The sequence below is a fragment of the Monodon monoceros genome, unplaced genomic scaffold, assembly GCF_005190385.1.
Source record: "Monodon monoceros isolate NGI ecotype Baffin Bay Population unplaced genomic scaffold, NGI_Narwhal_1 Super_Scaffold_18, whole genome shotgun sequence".
NCBI lineage: Eukaryota > Metazoa > Chordata > Mammalia > Artiodactyla > Monodontidae > Monodon > Monodon monoceros.
In genome coordinates this window covers 69913950-69934693 of record NW_021703774.1, presented here as the reverse complement: position 1 = coordinate 69934693, position 20744 = coordinate 69913950, and the positions used below count along the sequence as shown (strand labels likewise).

At 57.5% G+C, this 20744-nt stretch overlaps 3 protein-coding genes across 3 annotated transcripts in view; 1 reads left to right on the top strand and 2 right to left on the bottom strand.

Annotated features, from left to right (window-relative positions):
* Positions 1-4001: 4001 nt before the first annotated feature.
* Positions 4002-6592, bottom strand: KRTCAP2 (keratinocyte associated protein 2). Its single transcript, XM_029229621.1, is given in 6 exon segments — positions 4002-4159; positions 4399-4465; positions 5832-5895; positions 6033-6187; positions 6513-6556; positions 6558-6592. Coding segments are annotated over 6 exon segments (486 nt in total). The 3' UTR covers positions 4002-4038.
* Positions 6593-7226: 634 nt separating this feature from the next.
* TRIM46 (tripartite motif containing 46) lies at positions 7227-17011 on the top strand. Its single transcript, XM_029229925.1, has 10 exons — positions 7227-7357; positions 8787-9048; positions 9291-9634; positions 10305-10448; positions 10569-10664; positions 11359-11612; positions 11871-11992; positions 12989-13291; positions 14127-14424; positions 15823-17011. Exons 1-10 carry the CDS (start codon positions 7295-7297, stop codon positions 16214-16216), a joined length of 2280 nt encoding a protein of 759 aa, XP_029085758.1. The 5' UTR covers positions 7227-7294; the 3' UTR covers positions 16217-17011.
* A 224-nt stretch (positions 17012-17235) lies between these two features.
* Positions 17236-20744, bottom strand: part of MUC1 (mucin 1, cell surface associated) — a 5128-nt gene continuing 1619 nt past the window's right edge. The window contains 6 exon segments of the mRNA XM_029229926.1: positions 17236-18448; positions 19405-19554; positions 19638-19759; positions 19911-20041; positions 20193-20248; positions 20348-20744. The exon segment at positions 20348-20744 is cut by the window's right edge and continues 4 nt beyond it. Coding sequence (XP_029085759.1) covers positions 18380-18448; positions 19405-19554; positions 19638-19759; positions 19911-20041; positions 20193-20248; positions 20348-20744 — 925 coding nt within the window. The 3' untranslated portion in view covers positions 17236-18379.

Sequence of the window (20744 nt, the reverse complement as noted above, 5' to 3'; positions counted from 1 at the left end):
TGGAATTCTCAGAGAAGGGCTCCTCAAAGACCATAAGGGCCATATGGCTCAGGCCTCATTGTCACACAGGGCCTCAAATGTAGGCTTCTGAAGTTATCTCCAAGTGTGGTTTCATTCAGTCACACTGTCACTCTCCCACAGAACAGAAAGAAGGGATTTACAGTACAAATGATTTAACTTTTACTGTGGAATTTTCAAATATATACAAAAGTAGAAAGAATCCTACAATGACTCTGATATGCCCATTATCATAGAACTTTACATGATAAAGTAGGGCCTGCAGTTCCCTGTGAAGGGAAACATTTCTAAAAATCCTGTAATGACCTTGCGACTAGCATGATTATATTGTATCATCATTTTGTCTTAAAAAGTGTTAATTTGTCAAGTGTACACATTTCAAACATGTCTCAGTTTTTCTTCATTTTGAAGTGCATCTGGAACCTCAGTAGACAGAAGGAACCTGGACTTCTCTCCACTTTTCAGAGGATCTGTCTCCCAGGGGAGTGGTTGCTGAGAACTGTGGGCCCAGGTAGGAGAGTTGGAAGGAAGGAGGCCCACCCCGAGCCCCCAGGGATGCGGAGGCTGGGGTGGGAATAGCTGGCTCTTCGAGGCCCAGGGGAAGCAGGGGGCGGGGGCGGGGTGGGGGTGAGGGCAGCTCTAAAGCCTGCTTCCTGCCCCAGGGCAGGCAGTTCACACGTTACCCTCCACCCCAGGTAATGCAGTGCCTAATTCTAGGGCCAGCTAGGGGGCTTCTCTCTCTGCCAGGGTGGGAGCTCAACCAGATAGCATTTATAGTGCAATCTCTGGTGGCCAACTTGCTCTCAGCCCTGAGGGGCTCGGGAGGTGGGATTTGGGAGCATGATCTTGGCCTTGCCCCCGGAGGAACTTCCAGCCTGCTGGGAGGGAGGAAAAGAAATGTAGTTGAGGTGAAGCAATTAAGTGCCACCAACTGTGCACGCACAAGGGTTCTGCCTATTGTTTGCTTAGGAGATGGCTCTGTGAGTAACCCTAAGTCAAGCAGGAGTGTGCGCATGGCAGGCCAGTCCAGAGGTCCCTGAGGGCAGGGCCTCCAGCTTCCCATTCGTTCACGGTTCCCATAGCGCTCAGCGCTGGCTCAAGCTCACAATGAACTTCAATACTTGCTTTTGACTGAAACTTTCCCCTTTGTATCTGTCTCTGTGTCTCTCAGCATCTCTGTCTCTACCAATCTCTGGCTTCTCTTGTTTCCCAACATCCTTCCCGAGCCCCTGGGGAGCAGAGCTGGGGGGCCGGGCAGTGGGAACGGGACAGCGTCCTGTTCTCACCAAGGACAATAAGGTCCGGAAAGGGCTGGAGCCAAGGCCTGGCGTAGACTCCCCCTCCCTGTCTGCCCTGCCCCCCCCCACCTTCTGGCATGCCCTAAATGCCAGGCATCCCCTCATCTCAGTGCCAGCCCGAGAGGAGTCCAGCCTCTGCCCGGGCAGGGGAGCCCCCTCATCTCACCTTCCCACCACCCTCTTTTTAGGTGGCATCACCTTCTGCCCCAAGAAGCGCACCTCTGGGTCAGGAGCCTTCTCCCGCCAGCACCCCCCACTAGCATCCAAGGCCCCCTCCCGCTGTATTATTTACTCCTGTTTCCGGAGCAGGCAGCGGGCGCTGGCGGGTGTCAGGGCCACGTGTGAGGGAGCAGGAGGAAACACCTGGCTTCCCTCGGGCCTCCAGGGGCGGACCGCCCATCTCTCCTCTAGGTCTCCAGCCTCCGGGGTGGTGCAGAGACCCAGGCATCCCGGGGCCAAGAGGTTACACCTTTGCCCTTCTCACCTTCGGGTCTCCAGAAGCCATGATGGCCTCACGCCCCCTTACTTTTTTTTTTTTTTTTTTTTGCGGTACGCGGGCCTCTCACTGCCGTGGCCTCTCCCGCCGCGGAGTACAGGCTCCGGATGCGCAGGCTCAGCGGCCATGGCCCACGGGCCCAGCCGCTCCGCGGCATGTGGGATCTTCCCGGACCGGGGCACGAACCCGTGTCCCCTGCATAGGCAGGCGGACTCCCAAAGACTACGCCACCAGGGAAGCCCCGCCCCCTTAATTAATGATGGTGTTTGGTGTCTGGGATACCCTTCCCAGGGTTAATTGGTAGGTCAGGTGGAGGCAGCCGGCAGCTAGGCACCCCAGGGATAGGCTGGGTGCAGAGCTGAGGTCAGCACCAACCTGCCTGGTAAAGGCACCCATTCCCTGAGCAGGGGGTCATTATTCCTGGCCACATACTGTCCCTGATGCCTATGTAGTGGGTGGCAGCAGGTGCCCAGATCCCTTGACATTGTCCTGGCACCTGCTCAGGCTCTCCCCTGTCCTCCCCTAACCTGGCCCCACACAAGCTCTTATCATGGAAGGCATGGTGCCCTGAGGTGGCCAGATCCCCCAGCTGTGTCTATGCTCACCTGGGCTGGGGCCTAGCCCTCTGCCCACTGCTCCCACTCCAGGTCAGGAGAAAGTCTAGGTTTGACAAAGCGAGACCTAGAACTAACCCAGCCTCCCCGGAGGTCCAGGACCCATTTTGGACAACCTTTCCTCTCCCCAAGGGTCCCACATACGGTAACCCCCCAACCATCACCAAGTAAGTTGGAGCCTAGAGCTACCATTCCCCCTCAGGAAGGCTCTGGTCTCCACTGAACTCTCTTTGCCTCCATTCCCAGACTGGAAGAGCAAGAAGACTTGATTCAGGCTTCAGCCCTTCCGAATGGGCCAGTCTTTCGGGTCCTCCAAGAGTTGGCTTCCACCGGAGAGACTCAGCAAGAACCCTGAGACCCAGCAGCAACCCTCCCAGCCCTCAGGGCCAACAGGCAGGGGAGTGGTGCGAGTCTCCTGGAGGAGGATGTGAGCTCGTGGCGCCCTCTGCAGGCAATGTGGGTAAACTGCATAGCACTCCTTCAGCCTAGGCAAACAGGAGAAAGGGTCCGGGAGTCCGGCTACAAATGGGGGTTTCGGGGGCGGGGCGGGGGGGACCTCTAATCCTTGACCAGAACTCCTTTGACTCACTTCTTCATCTTCATTGGGTCTCATTCCCAAACTCAGCCACATCCCATGTACAGGATTTTCTGTTCTAGGAGGACAGGTTCTTTCATTCAACCAACCCACCAGTCCTCACTGCCCATTGTCAGGCACTGTGGAGAATACAAAGCTGACCAAGGCACGGTAAGCACCCTAAAGCCCACACCACCCAGCAAGAGGGACGGTGCCTAGGTGCCCCAAAGGACAGACACTCTGGACAGAGAGGCACTCCTCATGGCAGAGCATGGACAGAGCAGGACCTGAGAAGTCACATCCCTCACTTCCATTAAGGCTGGCTCCAAGGTTGGTGGCCTTGTTCCTATCGTTTTATGTATTCAACACTTTGCTAAAACTTAGGAAGTTTCTTAATTCCTTGGCTATGAGACAGAGGAGAAAAAATGAAGGCACAGACCAAAGAGGATAGGGACAGTGATCAACCTGGGAGTCTTTCTAAACATGGGCAGACATCCATGCTGAAGAACAGATGGGTCCAGGAGGGCAACATCAGTAGGGAATTCCCACCTGCAGACCTGGAGCAGAAGGGGCAGGGGGCTCATTTGCTCAGGGTGGGGAGCTAGAGTAACGAAGCCCTCACAGGTTAAATGGAACTCCATGGGGAGGTGTAAGGGTGAGGGGCCTTTCCCTCCCTTACTCCTCTGTTCCAAGATCTATTCCAGTTCCGAGGGGCAGGCATTCCTGTACTGCAGTCTTTACCCCTTTTCCCAAAGGGCAAGACTGCCAATCATTCATGCACTTTTCTTCCGTGAGACTCTCACACAAGTATGTGCCACTCCAGTGCCTGGCAAAGTGCCTGGCACTGATGGCACTCAATAAATATTTGGTAAAAATGAACCTTGGAGGAAGGAAACCCCACCATCCTCAAGGTCTGAAAACAGCAAGTACCCATCTGCCCCAACATTCTGCACACCCATGCAGCGATGGGCAGGACAGGCCCACAGCATATCACAGCTCACAGAGCTACAAAGAATCAACTTTATTAAACATGTAGGGTCAGTTTCTCTTTTTGCCCTTGCCCGTCACCTTGGCTGGTGTGAGGACTGGAGCTGTTGCCTGGTACAGAGTGGAAGAGATCTTGTTGATGTAGTACAGACCAACCATGGAGAAGATGAAGCTACAGGGTGAAGGAGAAAGGTCATGGTATCAGTGGGCATGCTGCCAGCCTGGTGCCTCCTAGAGCAAACAGATACCAGCATGAGGGAAAGAATCCAGGATCAGGTTTAGGAAAATGGGGAAGGGGACAGAGGGAGAACAGAGTGGGAGGGACACATGGGGAAGTCTGGAACCATCACAGGAGGATCGGGTGCCAAAGGACAGGATGCTACACCCCTTACTCAGCTGTCAGGCACTTACCAGGTGGTGACACAGACTCGGTGGATGAGGCCAGATGCAAAGAGAGCCAACAGGAGGCAGAGGAGAACTGGGAAAGCAAGAGGGGACAAGGAGGGTGGTCAGAATGGAAACACCAGGCATTCATATGTGGAGTCTAGAAGAAATCTGGGGCCCTCTGAATCTTGGGGGAACTGCTTGGAGGGGAAGGGCAAGACAACAGCAGGAGGACCTCAGATGGCCTTATTGATGCCCAGGACACGGAGGTAGGAGATGCATGCTCATTACCAGCTCTGCCCCAAATATCACTTAACTTCTCTATCCTGGATTCCCTCCAATAAAAAGGAAAAGGAAAGGTGACAGCAGAATCTGAAGGGCAAGGCTTGCTCCCATTTGAGGAAGAGAGTCAAGGCCTTTCCAATAGAAGCCAGACAATGGGGATCAATTCATTAACCTGCCTGGCTAGTTATGGAAGTCGAGGGCCTCAGTTCCTGGACATAAGTTGGAGAGCAGAGTGTCTGGGTACACACACCCATGGGGACAGAAAAGGGTCTCAAGACATCTAGAGTAGGACTAGAGAGAAGGTGGGAGGGCAGATAGCAAGGGCAATCCCACCTGCCCAGCTGGGGAGGGCAGGGCAGCTGAAGAGGGCCTAATAGCTTGCCCCACTACAAAGGTTTCTTTCAGAAGCAAATGAAGACAATACACTTAGAAATAAAATCTAACAGAGAGAAGTTCTGAAGCCGCTGTACGAAAGGACCTCCGGAAGCCTAGGTGGAAAGAGCAAAACATAAGGAGGACAAAGAAACGAGGGCCACAGTGACAGGTCTTTGTTCTACCAGGTGAAGGCGTCACAAGAGGTGGCATCTGCTGTCCATTTGGGGCATGTGGCATCCCTTAGGTGATCTGGCCTTGACGCCTAATTGGCTTTATGAACTTAATTCTCCATAAATAACTGAATCATCAATTCTTGATTAGAACCGTTTCAAAAGGAAAACAATCTGACAGTTACTCTAATTTGGTCAGGATTCCTGCTGACACAGAAAGCTGGTGTATCTAATACTTAGGCTCTTCACAATCATCTCAAACAGAATTCACTAATATTGGGCCAATTTCACCTCGGAACCCCTCAACTGATTTGGCCCTTCTTCTTCTTTTTCTGGTGGAAACAAAGAACATCCCTTCTTGGATGTATTCATTACAGGCCCAAACCTGCCTGGGAACTGGCCAGGAAGTAACTTGAGTTTCTTGCTTTCAGAGGCCCTCTCTTCTAGCTCCAGTTCCGGGAGCTAGATAAAGTGCTGCATCCAAAACCATCATCTGTCTCCAGACAGTCTTAATACACATATTTTTTCCTCCTAAAAAACCTTTACTAATTAAGCACCTGGAAATTCAGTACCGTGTTGGGGGAGGTTACTGGAGAGGGTTCAAATACTCAACCCCCAATTTTCACTTACTCTCGGGGAAGATCTTTGCTTGGAATCCTTTGCCAAAGACAAGATTCTCCAGGTTATTGAAGGCCTGGGTTGAGGGAGTTAAGGAGTAGGACGTGCAATGGGGGCAGAGATGTTTGGCTAATGGGAAGGGTACAAGCCTGAGTGGCCCACCACCCTTCCTACCCTCAAACACCTCTGCCCGCTCCCCCGCAAAACGGATACAGTGAGAGAGAAGACGAAAAGGCCGGAACCAAGCAGGCCGCCCTGGATGGTGAGCCACTCGGTGGAGGCCAGCTGGCGGCTGTACATCTGCATCCCAGCGAAGAGCAGCAGGGACAGGAGGGAGGAGAGCGCCAGCGAGGTGCCTGTACCCACCACTTGAGTGGAGAAGACACGCAAAGTCAGGCCCAGCCCTCCCTCCAGGAGCCGCAGGCAGATTCGGCAGGTCCGGGAACTCGAGGGCCCAACCACCTGCAAGCACTCCCGGGACTGCAGCCACCGTCCCCAACTTCCCACACCCCGTGGCAACCCCCAAGAATTCCTCAGTCCCGGACGCCCCGAACCCTCCGGCCCCGTGGGAAATGCCCGTCGTCTGGAACCCAGGACACGTCAGTTCTGCGGGGAGAGGACCGCGAAAGCTGATCCGCCCAAATCCGACCCCCTACTAGTCCGCCCGCTGGGGGACCCCGCTGGTCCTGTTACCCATCATGCCCTGCCCTCGGGTCCAATCCGCGCCTCTGTACAAGAGGAGAGCCGAACCGGGCACGGTTGGCTGTGCGCATGCGTCAGCCCCCAACGTGGACTTGCTTCTCCCCCACGTCTTCCTCTTTCTCCCTCTCGGCGCCTGAATGCAGCGCCCTCTTCCTGAAGGGAGGAAATATTGCGTCCAAGAGCGTCCTTGGCCACCACCCTCGTCCCCCGCCCTTCCCCGCACCCAGAGCATCTGCTGCCTCTCAGTGCAAGCTGCACTTAACTCTTCAAGTCACTGTGCCCATGGACTATAGCCTGTAGCCCACTTCTGTCTTCTTTGTCAATTATGTCAGCTTTAGTGCCTGTTCCTCAAGACCACCTGCCCCATGATCATTGCCTTGATATCTCCCCTGGACTCTTGCCCAAACCAAAATCTAGTCCTTCCATTCTGGAGCCTATCTTTCTCTGAAACTATCCTTCTGCTTTATGTGAGTAAGATTAGAAGCCAATGAAGAATTCGAACATAAGAAATGGCTCCCCCTCAAATACGATTCCATGTTACCCAGCCAACCCCACCCCACCCCCCGACCCGACAGCCTTCTGAGAACCACGTGGGAAAAACTATTTCCCACCTCCTACCTCGACCAGCGCCGCTCAAGGCTGGTCCCTGGAGCATGCGCAGTGACATCTTACCCCACCCCTCCCCACATCCCCACCGGGCTCCTGCATTAAGCTCGGGGTTCGCAGCCGCAGCCGGGATCGGGCACACGGGGGCGGGCGGGCATGGTAGGGCCATGGCTGAGGGTGAGGATATGCAGGCCTTCACTTCCATCATGGATGCACTGGTCCGCATCAGTGTGAGTTAAGGTGGGGTCGAGGGGAAGGGGAGGGGGAGTATAGGGGTCCCGGGCAAGCCGGGACCTCGAACAGGTGGGGGTCCCGCAAGATGCTGGGATGTAGACAGGGGGCGGGTGATGGCAGAAAGGACTGGGAGGGTCGGGATGCAGGTATGAGAGGGTAATCCCGGGGGCAGCCGGGAGGTGAATGCCGTGAAGGCGTCCATCCGCTGGGGTGTGAGGAACATGTAGCTACCCGGACGCAGCGGGTGGCTTGGGGTAGCCTCCAGCCGTGCACCGGGGCTGGGGCTGCAGGGCAACGGGGCTATGCTATGAGGAGGGGGCGTGAGTGAGCTTGGATATATTCCAAGAAAACTGAGGACAGGTGGGGGGCGAGGAAAGGGCCGCCCCACGGTGCAGTTCCCAATTTGAGCCCCTCCGCAAGACCCCACCCCACTGCACCCCCACTCAGGGCTGCCTCTGAGCCTTCGGTTGTCATGGCAACCCGGGCCCGGCTCTCCCAGGGGCGGTGCCAGCTTTGCTCCCCCCAACCACTTCCTTCCCCCTCCCTCCGTGTCCCTCCCTCCTTTGTGTCAGCTGCGCCCCTGACCGGGATGGCTGCGAAGAGAGGGACCAAGGTGAGGTGTGGGGGTGGGGCATAGCTTGAGGACCCCCGCCACCAAAAAAGGGAGGGGTACTTCCGGTGGGGAGGGGGCAAGTAGGCGGGGCGCTCCTTTCCCCCTTGCTTGGGGAGGGGGTTGCGGCAGGCCGGGTTACGCCGGGGAAGGGAGCTGGAGGGCCGGATGGTGGGGGGCAAAAGGGAATGGGTTAGGAGGAGCCGGATGGGTTAGTGATGGGGAATGGAGCCGAGGGCGGCTGCAGGCTGGAGCCGCGGCAGGAGGACAGACTGGGTGAGCTGGAGGATGGAGAGAGCCTGGCTTTAGGGAGGAGTCACGCGGGGGACGGGGCGGGGGGGGGGGGGGGGGGGGGGTGGAGGAGGGGGGGGGGGGGGGCGGGGGGCTGCTGGAGGGGCGGGCGGGGGTCCGCACCGAGCTGCTGAATGGGCTGTATCCTTGAGAGACGTGCCTGGGGCCGGCGGCCCGGATATGGGGGGATAGGGGCAAAGGCCAGGTGAGAGGGGCTGCAGGTCCGGCTGGGACTGGGACAGTGAAGGAGGTGGGGCTTGAGGCTGGGGTGACCCGAGCTCCAACCATCCCTCCTCCTCAGGTCTGTAGCTCTGCAGGAGTGAAACAGAAGCAAGAGACAGGGAGCTGAGAAGGCCTGTGAACCAGGCCAAAGCTTGTGCTGGGGAAAATCCATAGCTTGTCTGGTCCCTTGTACTTGTCTTGTCCATTCCTGAGACGCTTTAGGTCTTTAAGGGGCAGTTGAGGGGCTGTTGAGATATGCCCAGGTGTCCAAGCTCTGATCCAACCTCCTGGTCCCTCCACAGACGAGCATGAAGAACATGGAGAAGGAACTGCTGTGCCCAGTGTGTCAAGAGATGTACAAGCAGCCACTGGTGCTGCCCTGTACCCACAATGTATGCCAGGCCTGTGCCCGGGAGGTGCTGGGCCAGCAGGGCTACGTAGGCCATGGTGGGGACCCCAGCTCTGAGCCCACCTCTCCTGCCTCCACCCCTTCTACCCGAAGTCCCCGCCTCTCCCGCAGAACTCTCCCCAAGCCAGACCGCTTGGACCGACTGCTTAAGTCAGGTGGGGCTGGCACCTGTGGGGTGGGGGGGGGGGGATGCTGGGATGTCCATCAGGAAGATGGAAGGGGTCCATCACTGGCCAAGGGCATTTGTCTGTTTTTCAGGGGGTGTAGATACTGCCCATCCAGGCTCTAACAAGAGCTGCGCTCTGGCACAATAGAAATTAATTTTTTAATTGAAAAGACTTCCCCCACTCTGAGCCAGCTATAATTTTCACCTCCCTACTTCCCGGCCCATCCACAGGCTTTGGGACATACCCCGGGCGGAAGCGAGGTGCTCTGCACCCTCAGGTGATCATGTTTCCGTGCCCAGCCTGCCAGGGCGATGTGGAGCTGGGGGAGCGGGGCTTGGCAGGGCTGTTCCGGAACCTGACCCTGGAGCGTGTGGTGGAGCGGTACCGCCAGAGTGTGAGTGTGGGTGGCGCCATCCTGTGCCAGCTGTGCAAGCCCCCGCCACTAGAGGCCACCAAGGGCTGCACTGAGTGCCGCGCCACCTTCTGCAACGAATGCTTCAAGCTCTTCCACCCCTGGGGCACCCAGAAGGCCCAACATGAGCCCACCCTGCCCACCCTCTCCTTCCGCCCCAAGGTGAGCCAGCCCTTGCGGGGCCTGGGAAGGGAGGGGCATGGTGGTGCTTGGTGGGAGGGCGTGCCCAGCGCTGTGGGCTTCCAAAAGGAGACGGGCAGGGAGTTGCCATTGCCGAGCTCCTTTTTCTGTAACAAAAGGGCACTGGACAAATCTTTGAACGTCTTTGAGCCTCCATCTCATCTGCTGAATGAGGATTATAATATCTGCCCTACAATATCTGTGCTTGCAGGGTTGTTGAAAGGATCACTGAGATAATGTTTGTGAAGGTTATTTATACACTAAAACGGTCTGTTATGCATTCATTCATTGAACAAATATTTATCAAGCACCTATGTGCCTGGTGCTATTCTAGGCGTTGGGGCTACAGCAGTAAACAAGATGGCCAAAGCTAATTATTAAGCACAAGGCTAAGATTACCATCATTATTGTTATTACCACACATTTCTGTGAGGTAAATGAAGGGAGAAGCAAGGCTAATGCCTGGAGCTTGCAGGAAAGGCTCTCCTTGATGCCAGGGTGTACCACCAGGTGGCACCATGGAGCACCACCAGCTGAACTCCTCTCCACCCACATTGGGCCAGCAGAGGGAGGGCACCAAACTGCTCTGTGGTAGGTCAGCACCCTTACACACACCACTGGCTGACTGTCTCATTGCTCTTTCTGTCCCTAGGGCCTGATGTGCCCAGATCACAAAGAAGAGGTGACCCACTACTGCAAGACCTGCCAACGACTGGTATGCCAACTTTGCCGTGTGCGACGCACGCACAGCGGCCACAAGATCACACCTGTGCTCAGTGCCTACCAGGCCCTCAAGGTGAGGACCCCGCCTCACTCTGCCCCAGTGCTGACCCACACTCACACCCTCTCACACCTCCTCTGAACTGCTGGCTTCTTTGGAGCCGGGTGTGATGCCCACCTCTTTCTTCCCCCTCAGGACAAGCTGACAAAGAGCCTGACATACATCCTGGGAAACCAGGACACAGTACAGACCCAGATCTGTGAGCTGGAGGAGACCGTGAGGCACACTGAGGTGAGGGAGGGCATGGAGGTGGGCCCTGGGCCCTGCCTGGGAGTGGGAGCAGGAAGCGGGTGTGGATGCGCACAGCCCGATCACCTGGTTGCAAGCTCAGGAAACCCATGTAGGGTCCATGGATATGTCGAGGTTCTGGTTAAACCAGGTCATCAGGAACAACAGTGCCCCAGGCCAGGTGGTACCCAAGGCTGCAGTGGAGACAGGGTGTCTATCACCCAGGAGAGGGAGAGCAAGCCCCAGGGATGGAGCTCAGATGCCCTCAGGCTCAGCTGCCTGCCGAGGACGGTGCACAGCCCTGGACCAGGGAGGGTGAGGCGATGGCTCTGATACCTTTTGCCAGATTGCTTGAATCAGCTGATACGGGGATGGGCGATAAGGATGGCACGGATGCTGGAAGATGTTAGTACAGTACAGGTGGACGTTAGCGTAGTCATGGCCTCTTATCTGGGGGAGTCCTTAAGGGATCAGGATTGATTATGGTGTGGGCATCCAGCAAGGTTAGCACAAATGGTCAGGAGTTGAGCCCATCTGGGTGTAGAGGAGCCTTTGGAGCCATGAACCTGGCCCTATTAGAATGGGTAGGTAGGATTTCCCCGGATCCTTTGTGATCCTAGCCATGGCATGGTGCCCCAGGAGTCTAGTGCAGGTGCTGCCTTCAAGAAGAAGATAGTAAGTGTTGCTCTCTGGGCAGGTGAGTGGTCAGCAGGCCAAGGAGGAGGTGTCCCAGCTGGTGCGGGGGCTGGGGGCTGTGCTGGAGGAGAGGCGGGCATCGCTGCTTCAGGCCATTGAGGAGTGCCAGCAGGAGCGGCTGGCCCGTCTCAGCGCCCAGATCCAGGAGCACCGGAGCCTGCTGGATGGCTCAGGCCTGGTGGGCTACGCTCAGGAGGTGCTTAAGGAAACAGACCAGCCTTGCTTTGTGCAAGCAGCCAAACAGCTGCACAACAGGTACTCAGGGGCACGGCCTCCTGCGGGGTAGGGGCAGTCGTGGGTGTAGTCCATGCATAAGGCAATGTCGAGAGCACTGCCTGATGGAGAGCTGGGTCCTGAGGATTTTCACCAGGCCACACTGATAGCAGTTTGCCCGAATGGACAGGGAAGAAGGCCCCAGCAGATACCAAGGCTGTAGGGGCAGGCGAGGCAGAATCAAGGGGAAAGGTGGCTGCCCAGATGGCAGTGCCTGACCCTGGCCTGCCCCCGTCCCAGGATTGCCAGAGCTACGGAGGCCCTCCAGATGTTCCGGCCAGCTGCCAGCTCCTCCTTCCGCCATTGCCAGCTGGACGTGGGGCGTGAGATGAAGCTGCTGACAGAGCTTAACTTCCTGCGAGGTGAGGAGATGGCCAGGCCCCGTGCCCAGTTAGAGCCTTCCTCCCTTCCTCCCCAGCAGCGGGCCCGGGGGGCAACGCCCGCCGGGGAACTTCCCAGCCTCCTGCCTGGCCTGGCCAGCCGCCCTGCCCACCTAGCCCACCCCACCCAAGCACACCGTCCCACCGCGCTCAGCGCCGCTTCTCCCTCTCTTTGTTTGTAGGCTGTGGCCACCGCGGACTCTGCTCCGGAGCACCCCAGGCAAGTCAGCGGCCCTGCCCCAGGGGTCCTGCCCCCCACCAGGCCCCCTGCCCTGCCCTGCCACTCCCACACAGCCCGGCTACCCACTCATGGCTTCCTTCTCTTTCCTGCCCTGACCAGACCCCATCCCCGCCTTCCTCTCCCCTGACCAGTGCCCTCTGTCTCTCTTATGCCTTCCTTTCTTACTCCTTGCCTTTCTGACCTTTTGTCCTTGTGACCTTTGCCCTCTAGACTTTCCTTCTCTTCCCCCTGACCTTGTCCCCTGCCATCAAGCTTTTGCTTGCCCTCTGTTGTCCCCTATTTTCTGTCTTGCTGACTCTTGCATCTATCTCCCTCCCACTCGGTTCCCTCCTTCCTGTTCAGTGCCCTCTTGCCTGGGCTTCAGGGGCCGTTGCCTGCCTTTCCCTGGGGCTCCTCTTTATTCATAGAATTAAAAGGGTCATAGAAAGAAGGGACACCATGTGATCTCATACCCTCATTTGACAGAGGAGGAAACTGAGGCCCAGAAAGGGGACGTGACTGGCATAAGGCCAGAGCAAAGGAGTGGCAGACCAGGACTGGCATCAGGCCTCCTGTCTCTCCTTCTCCCGTGGGCTCTGCCCTGCCCATCCCTGCCCAGGGCCCAGACAGGTGTCTTCTCCAGATCCCTCTCACTCACACTCACCCCCCCGGCTCCCGCTGCTTTCCCTTTTCCTGCTCACCCTCCATGCCAGGCCCGCGGCCAGGCCCTGACTGACCCCCGCTGTCTCTTCCAACAGTGCCCGAGGCTCCGGTCATTGACACCCAGCGCACCTTTGCCTACGACCAGATCTTCCTGTGCTGGCGGCTGCCCCCCCACTCACCACCTGCCTGGCACTACACCATTGAGTTCCGGCGCACGGATGTGCCGGCCCAGCCGGGCCCCACCCGCTGGCAGCGGCGGGAAGAGGTGAGGGGCACCAGCGCCCTGCTTGAGAACCCTGACACAGGCTCTGTGTACGTGCTGCGTGTCCGTGGCTGCAACAAGGCCGGCTACGGCGAGTACAGTGAAGACGTGCACCTGCACACGCCCCCAGCGCCCGGTGAGTGGGCACAGGGTACACTTGGGACCCAGGCACTGACAGCTGGTGCTGGGTGGGCCCCGGGGAGATGGCATAACACAGTGCATCACTCTCACTAGCCCTGAAGCGGGACTGCCTGAGTTCAAATCCCAGCTCTGCCTCTTGCCAGCTGTGTGGCTTTACGCGAGTTATTCACCCTCCCTGAACTTCAAGTTCCTCTTCTGTAGGGATAATAACAATACTTATCTCATAAGGTTGTTGTGAGAATTAAGTGAGATGATAACGTGTAAGGGCTTAGCTGAGTTTTTGGCTCATGGTAAGGGCTCAATAAATGTTGGTAATGTGACTCTCCAGAAAATAGTGGGGACTCCGGGGTGTAGGCATAATAGAGAAGCATCGCCACCCAAGTAGGGGGCAGAAGAGTTAGGGGTTAAGCGTAAGAGCCAGGTAAGAGCACCAGCGTGCGGGCTGGAAAGTGCAGGTGGATGGTGGTGGGATGTCACCAGGTGGAATGGACAGCAGTGGGGACCCTCCATGGCGCAGCCATGGGAAAGGGGTGGGAGGCAGCATAGCGAGTCAGCTGGGTCTGGGAGACTGATTTCTGTGCCCACTAATCATCACTAAAACTCTTCCTATGGTCCCATGCCCACTTGGGATGGGATGCCCCTTCTTTTTTTCCTATGCTCCCCATTCCAGTTCTCCAGGCCCTGTTCCCCAGAGCCCCCTGCCCATCCCTTGGCAACTCGTTTCATGTTCTGAAATCTCCCAGTGTCTCGTGCTAACACCTCAAGGTCCCCCCAGTGCCAGTGTTTGTCCCTGAAGTCCTTCCTTCTGTCTCAACCCTCCCCAACTCCAGTCCTGCACTTCTTCCTCGACGGCCGCTGGGGCACAAGCCGAGAGCGGCTGGCCATCAGCAAGGACCAGCGAGCGGTGCGGAGTGTTCCAGGGCTGCCCCTGCTGCTGGCTGCTGAGCGGCTACTGACGGGCTGCCACCTGAGTGTGGATGTGGTCCTGGGCGATGTGGCTGTGACCCAGGGCCGCAGCTACTGGGCCTGCGCCGTAGACCCAGCCTCCTACTTGGTGAAGGTGGGCGTCGGGCTGGAGAGCAAGCTTCAGGAAAGCTTCCAGGGTGCCCCCGATGTGATCAGCCCCAGGTCAGGCCTCTCTGGAAGGGATGGGGGTTTGGGGACCTGGGTGGGGGAGCTGGGGACGGGCCGGGGGTGTGCAAGGGGAGGACACACTTGCTGGGATGGAGCTGGGAGGAGATTAGGAGGAAGTAATAAGAGCCAGGCTGTGGGGGTGGCTGTGGTCTGGAGAAATGTGGGCTCAGTGAAAGAGCTTTGTGGACTGATATTCGGAGTGGCTGGGGAAAGGGACAGTAGTAAAGGGAGCCATCTCCACTTCCCTCCATCTGTCACTCAGGCTAAAACACCATCTCTCCAAGTCTCCGTGTCCTTTCTCCCTAACACCCCATTTCCAACATCCTTTCTCCACAAAGCCTTTTCCCTCCAGTACCTCCTTCACCCACATCTTTTCTCAACATCCTAAAATTCTTCCCTTCAACTTTCCATCTCCATATCGTCTCATCCACAACATCCTGTTTAACACCCACCCACACATACTTTTCTCCCTGACCCCTTCCTCCCCAGCACTCTATCCCCCAGTACCCCATTTCTTTAAAATGCCTTCTTTTCGACACCAGTTCCCTCTTAACCCTATGGTCCCCAAAACCCTGCATTCCTCTAACATCCTTCATCTAAGGCACTGATCCGCCCTCATCTCTCTCCCAGCATCCACCTTCCCAGCTTCCTTTCTCTGCTCTCCCCCTCTCCCCAGTACCTTAGTCACTAACCCTTCATCCTTCCAAGATTCTCTAACCCTCAAAATGCTCTCTCAGCGTGATATCCCAGCACCATTTCCTCACCACCTTCCTGTGTTGGAAGCTCTTCATTTCTTCAATGTGCTTTAGCAATACCCTGTCTTTCTTCTCCTCCCCCCCACCTCTCTGGCCAATGTGCTTTCCTTTCAACACCCCTTTCCTACCAAACCAAACCCCCAGCCCTATATTCTAACCCCTGTCTCTTCAACATGTTTTCTTCTCAATGCCCAGAATCAATCCTTTTTTTTCTATTTATTTTTTCATTTTTTTCATTTTTGGCTGCGTTGGGTCTTCACTGCTGCGTGGGCTTTCTCTAGTCGCGTCGAGCTGGGGGCTACTCTTCGTTGCGGTGCGCGGGCCTTCTCACTGCGGTGGCTTCTGTTGTTGCGGAGCACGGGATCTAGGCGGCGCGGGCTTCAGTAGTTGTGGCGCACGGGCTTAGTTGCTCCGCGGCATGTGGGATCCTCCCGGACCACGGCTCAAACCCGTGTCCCCTGCATTGGCAGGCAGATTCTTAACCACTGTGCCACCAAGGAAGCACCGCAGATGAATCCTTTGAACCACTTGCTCCCCAACATTCCATCCTTCCAACATCTCAGCCCTCTGGTACCCCCTCCCCCACACACTTACTCCACCCCCCCAACGTCCTCCTACCCAACGCCCACCCCTGCAGGTACGACCCGGACAGTGGGCATGACAGCGGTGCCGAGGATGCCACAGTGGAGGCGTCGCCACCCTTCGCTTTCCTAACCATTGGCATGGGCAAGATCCTGCTGGGGGCTGGGGCCAGCTCAAATGCAGGGCTGACAGGGAGGGATGGCCCGGCGGCCAGCTGCACAGTGCCCCTGCCGCCCCGCCTGGGCATCTGCCTGGACTACGAGCGGGGTCGGGTTTCCTTCCTGGATGCTGTGTCCTTCCGAGGGCTCCTGGAGTGCCCCCTGGACTGCTCGGGACCTGTGTGCCCTGCCTTTTGTTTTATTGGGGGTGGTGCAGTACAGCTACAGGAGCCCGTGGGCACTAAGCCCGAGAGGAAGGTCACCATTGGGGGCTTCGCCAAGCTGGACTGACCCTTCCAGGCCTCTCCTGGGCCTTGGCCTTCCAAGCCTCCTGAAGCTGGGTTATTCCTCCCAAAGCTTCTCCCTCAAACTCTTCCTGCCATGTGGTCCTGTCCCTTCCCCTATGTCTGTGTCTTCCCCGGGCCTTCTCTTGATCAAGGGACTCTTCTCTGCTCGCCTCTCTGGATGTCCCCCATTCTCTCCACTGCCTGTTAATCCAGGCTCCCACTCCCATGTCTCTGCCCCGTGACCTGCCCTTGGCATCTTACCCGAGTCATGGAGACAGCCCCTTCCCCATCCCTGCCCTGTGCTCCTCCCCAGGCTGATTGGGAGGGAAGGCACCTGGAACACTGGGCATGCTCCCCAGCTCTGCCCTCTGCCCTGCCAAGCTCCCTGACTCATCCATGCTGAACTACAGCTTTGGGGCGTGCAGGCTTTTTGGCTGGACACTGCCCAGGCACTCCCTGGTGAGGGGAAAGGGACCCTATCATCCTGCTTTATTTATTTGGGTCCCTGTACCCCCAGCCGCATGCCTCTTAACTCCCTCTTGCATGCTTTACCTGTCCTGCACCCATGCCAACGTGCCAAGTCTCCCTTGGGGAGCCAGCTGAGGTTGAGTGTCCCCATTGGGTTGGGCCTGGCAAGGCCTCTGGTGCCCGCTGTTGCCTCCCCCTGCGGTGAGCACTGCTAGGCCTATGTCAAGCAACAGCTGTTATTTTCATGGTTTATAAACAATAAACTGTGATGCCAGGCCTTCCTGTGATGTCTTTGCCTTCCCTGAGCCTATTCCTCTTAGTTTCTGTGTTGGACGTGGCAGGCGGGGCGGGGCGGGGGGGGGGGGGAATCGAGGGTTCCCTGCTATAACTCAGAGCAGGGGTGCACGGTGAATCTGGCGCATGAGGGAAGGAGGTCCCCAAGCCCGTCGCTTCCCCGCCTTCTGCCACACCTGTACCCAGCCCAGGCCCGAGCCGATCGTGGCCGCCAGGGGGCGCCTCGCTCCGGTGGCTGTTTGCGTCAGCCCCGCGACGGGGCGTCCGGGCGGCAGCGCCAGGCTCTGCGGGAATGCGATTGAGGGGTCGGGCCCCGTGCCTGGGCCCAAAGGGATCAGGGAACCAGAACGACGTCCCCATTCCCGGGGTGCTGGGTAGCCAACCCCAGAGCCAGAGACGGGCAGGGCGGCCAGGGAGGGGCCCGGGTCCGGTGCCAGTCCCCGGATATGACATGGAGCTTTATCGTGGCCCTGTTGACTCTGCAGCTGTTATCGCCGCCCGAGGACTTACTTCACACCCGGACAGCTAAGAATAGAGCCGCCTGGGGGCACCGCGCCCAGGGGAGAAGAGGGCGTGGGAGTGAAAACCAGGCCCGAGGAAAAGGGAGAGCCACGGGCGGGCGTGCGGACGGAGCTGGGTCACGCTGGCCGATGGAGCCGCTGGGTTTCGTTTCCTCCTTCCTCTTGCGCCGCCAGCCATGCAGGAGAGGTGACAGGTGACTCGAGTTCTTCCACCAAGCACTCCTGCGCCCCGATGTCACCTACTTCTCAAGTGAACCCCGCTCCCTCTGGCCTTCTTTCCTCCCTCTCCTTTCCCAAGGTCTCTTCCAGACCCCCTCACACACATTTTGACCTACCCTCTATCAACAGGTCACAGAAGACAGATCAAAAGTTGGCGTGGCGGTTGGGCTTCCCTGGTGGTGCAGTGGTTGAGAGTCCGCCTGCCGATGCAGGGGATACGGGTTCCTGCCCCGGTCTGGGAAGATCCCACACGCCGCGGAGTGGCTGGGCCCGTGAGCCATGGCTGCTGAGCCTGCGCGTCCGGAGCCTGTGCTCCGCAACGGGAGAGGCCATGACAGTGAGAGGCCCGTGTACCGCAAAAAAAAAAAAAAAGTTGTCGGTCAGCACAGAGGAGGCCCGAGTTTTATTCAGCCATGTTCAGGTTCCCACTCCCATCTCTGAGCTGTCCGGGCCAGTCCTCCTGGGAGCCACTGCCTCAGGCTTGTCCCCAGGGGCTCGGGTGGGATTCGCCAGGGCTAAGATAGGTGAGGGAGACTGTGGGCAGCCCACCTGAACGCCCAGCTCACCAGCCCAGAACAGAGTTGGGGGCAAGGCGGGGGCTGCAGCAGTGAAGAAACCCAGGGAGGCAGTTGGCGCTGGCTGGATGCTCAGCAGGCAACGTGCCCCTACAAGTTGGCGGAAGTGGCTGCCAGGTTCGCGTAAGAGAGAGTGCTGTCACCGTTGCCTGCAGAAACCTAGGTAGGGGGAGAAGGGATCCAGGGTGAGGGGCAGAAGCTTTCCTGGGAGAAGCTTCCTCCCCAAGGCCCCTGGATGGCACCCCGTGGCTGGGGTGAATGGTCCAGGCGCCTGACTAGCTCTCAAAGGGTTAATTTGGAGAGAGCACCTGCAGGTCACCACTGGCAGCCAGGTGACTGTAAACAGGGCCACTCCTCCTCGAGCTCCCCTTCCCTCCCTCCCCTCGGCTCTTATCAGCTCCCCCTGCTTTCCCCTCCTGCCCCCTTTTCCCTCCATTCTCTGCTCCTCCAGCCCAAGGAGGTGTGTGTGTGTAAAACTGGAAGAAGGAAGTCCCCAGGGCGAGGAAAAATGGGGTCAAGAAAAGGAAACTCCTCTCCCCTCCCCCACTTGGAGTGGCTTTCCAGCCCCAGGTGGCCAAGTAATTATTTACTAGGTCCTGGAGAGAAAGGAAGAAAGAGGGAGGAGGGGTCTGTGCTTCTCCGGAGATTCCCAAGAACCTCCCCCTCACCCAGCACCCAGGCTCACCTGGCTTGGTGAGACTTCTTCCCCAATTCAGAGACCCCTCCTCCCCACTAGCCTGTCTCAATCTACCCTCCATTCTTAGAAGACAAGCTGGGGCACAGGTGCTCCTTCCATGAAGGGCTCCCCTGGGCGCAGTGCCCCACTCATTTCGCCTCTGGGCATCCCAGTGAACAGCCCTGGCACCAGTTCAGCGGAGCAGTGAATGCTATTCCGGGAGTGCTGGTAGTGGGGTCACCCCCTACTGAGGTCCCCCTTCTTCCATGGTCTCTTCCCAAGGCCTTTCCCCCAGAACTCACCTGACCTCCACAACCCCAGCCTTGTCAGGCCCTCACTGCCTACTGTCACTCTCACCTCTTCTAAGTTCTTTGGGCTTCCCAGCACTCTTTCAGGATCCCTGCCAGCCAAAGCCTCTGCCTCCCTCCGCCATCCTCACCTCCTCAAAGGGGCTCCGTTTGGTACTGCCAGGGGGCACATAGCGCCCATGGGTGTGGTAGGTGGGGTACTCGCTCATAGGATGGTAGGCATCTCGGATTGGAAAGAGGTCCAGCTGCCCACCGTACTTTTGTCTGCACTGACACACAACCTGGGGAGATAGGAGGTAATGGGGGGCATGGGGGTTCCTTCTAGCAGAGGAACTGTGGTCAGGGCTGGGGACTGAGCACTTACCAGGGCAATGAGATAAATGATGGCCAGGGCAACCAGAACACAGACCAGTACCAGAAGGGCAATGACCCAGCCAGGCACCCCAGAGCCAGACTGGGTAGAGGAAGGAAATGGTGCATCACACACTAAAAGGAAAAGCAGAGGTCAGAGCAGTCTCTCAAAGGAGGTGACCCTCCCCTTATTAGTGCCAAGAGGAAAAGCAGGAATCTAGATGCTGGAGAGAGAGAGGGTCCCGGGCAGTGCGGTGCTGGCTGGCAGCTAGGGAAGTGATCTCACCACTAACTCCACTGATGGTCAGGTTACATTTGACTGCTGCTGCTTCAAGCTGACCAAACTGTCTCTCCACGTTGTGGGCAGTGGTCCCCTCTCGGAAGACCAAGGTTAATTTTACCACCACAGATCCTGGCCTGGTCAGAGAGAAACAGGCAACTCAACTGTGGGTCCCAGCTTCTGGGTCAGCACACCCCCCACCCCCCAGAACCACAAGCACACCAGCCCCTCCCCACAGTCAAGACAACATCCACCCATCCCACATAGAGTCCACACCCAGAACTGTACCTGAACTCGATATCTGAGAGGCCCAGAAAATCCTCTTGTTTATAAGTCTGCACAAACTGGGGTGAGAGGGAAAGGACTAAGTTTTGATGCAAGGTCTTCAAAGAGTTCTGAAGGCTGCTTCGGGGGAGCACAGTGGAGGAAAGGCAGCTACTCACCAATACAGAAATGATTCTCTGCAGCTTCTGGTAGTAGCTGGTGCTGGGATTTTCCAGGGAAGAGTTAAACTGGAGGTTCGTAATGCGAAAATACAGGAAGAACAGGGAGACCCTAACATGCAACGGCTGAGAAGTCTTATTACTGGAGGAGGTGGGAGCATAGGGAGGTACTGTGTTCTGGTTAGTGCTGCTGGCAGAAATGGTGGGAGTGTAAGAGCTGGGAACTGAGGATGGAGTGCCGTTGCTGGCTTGGGTCATGGTAACCTTGGAAGAGGTGCCCTCATGTGCTGTAATGACAACTGAACTTGAGGCAGGACTGGTGGTCGGTGGTGAGGTGCCACCGTGGGTCAGAGGGGCAGCCGAGCCTGAGGCAGGGCTGGTGGTCGGAGGTGAGTCG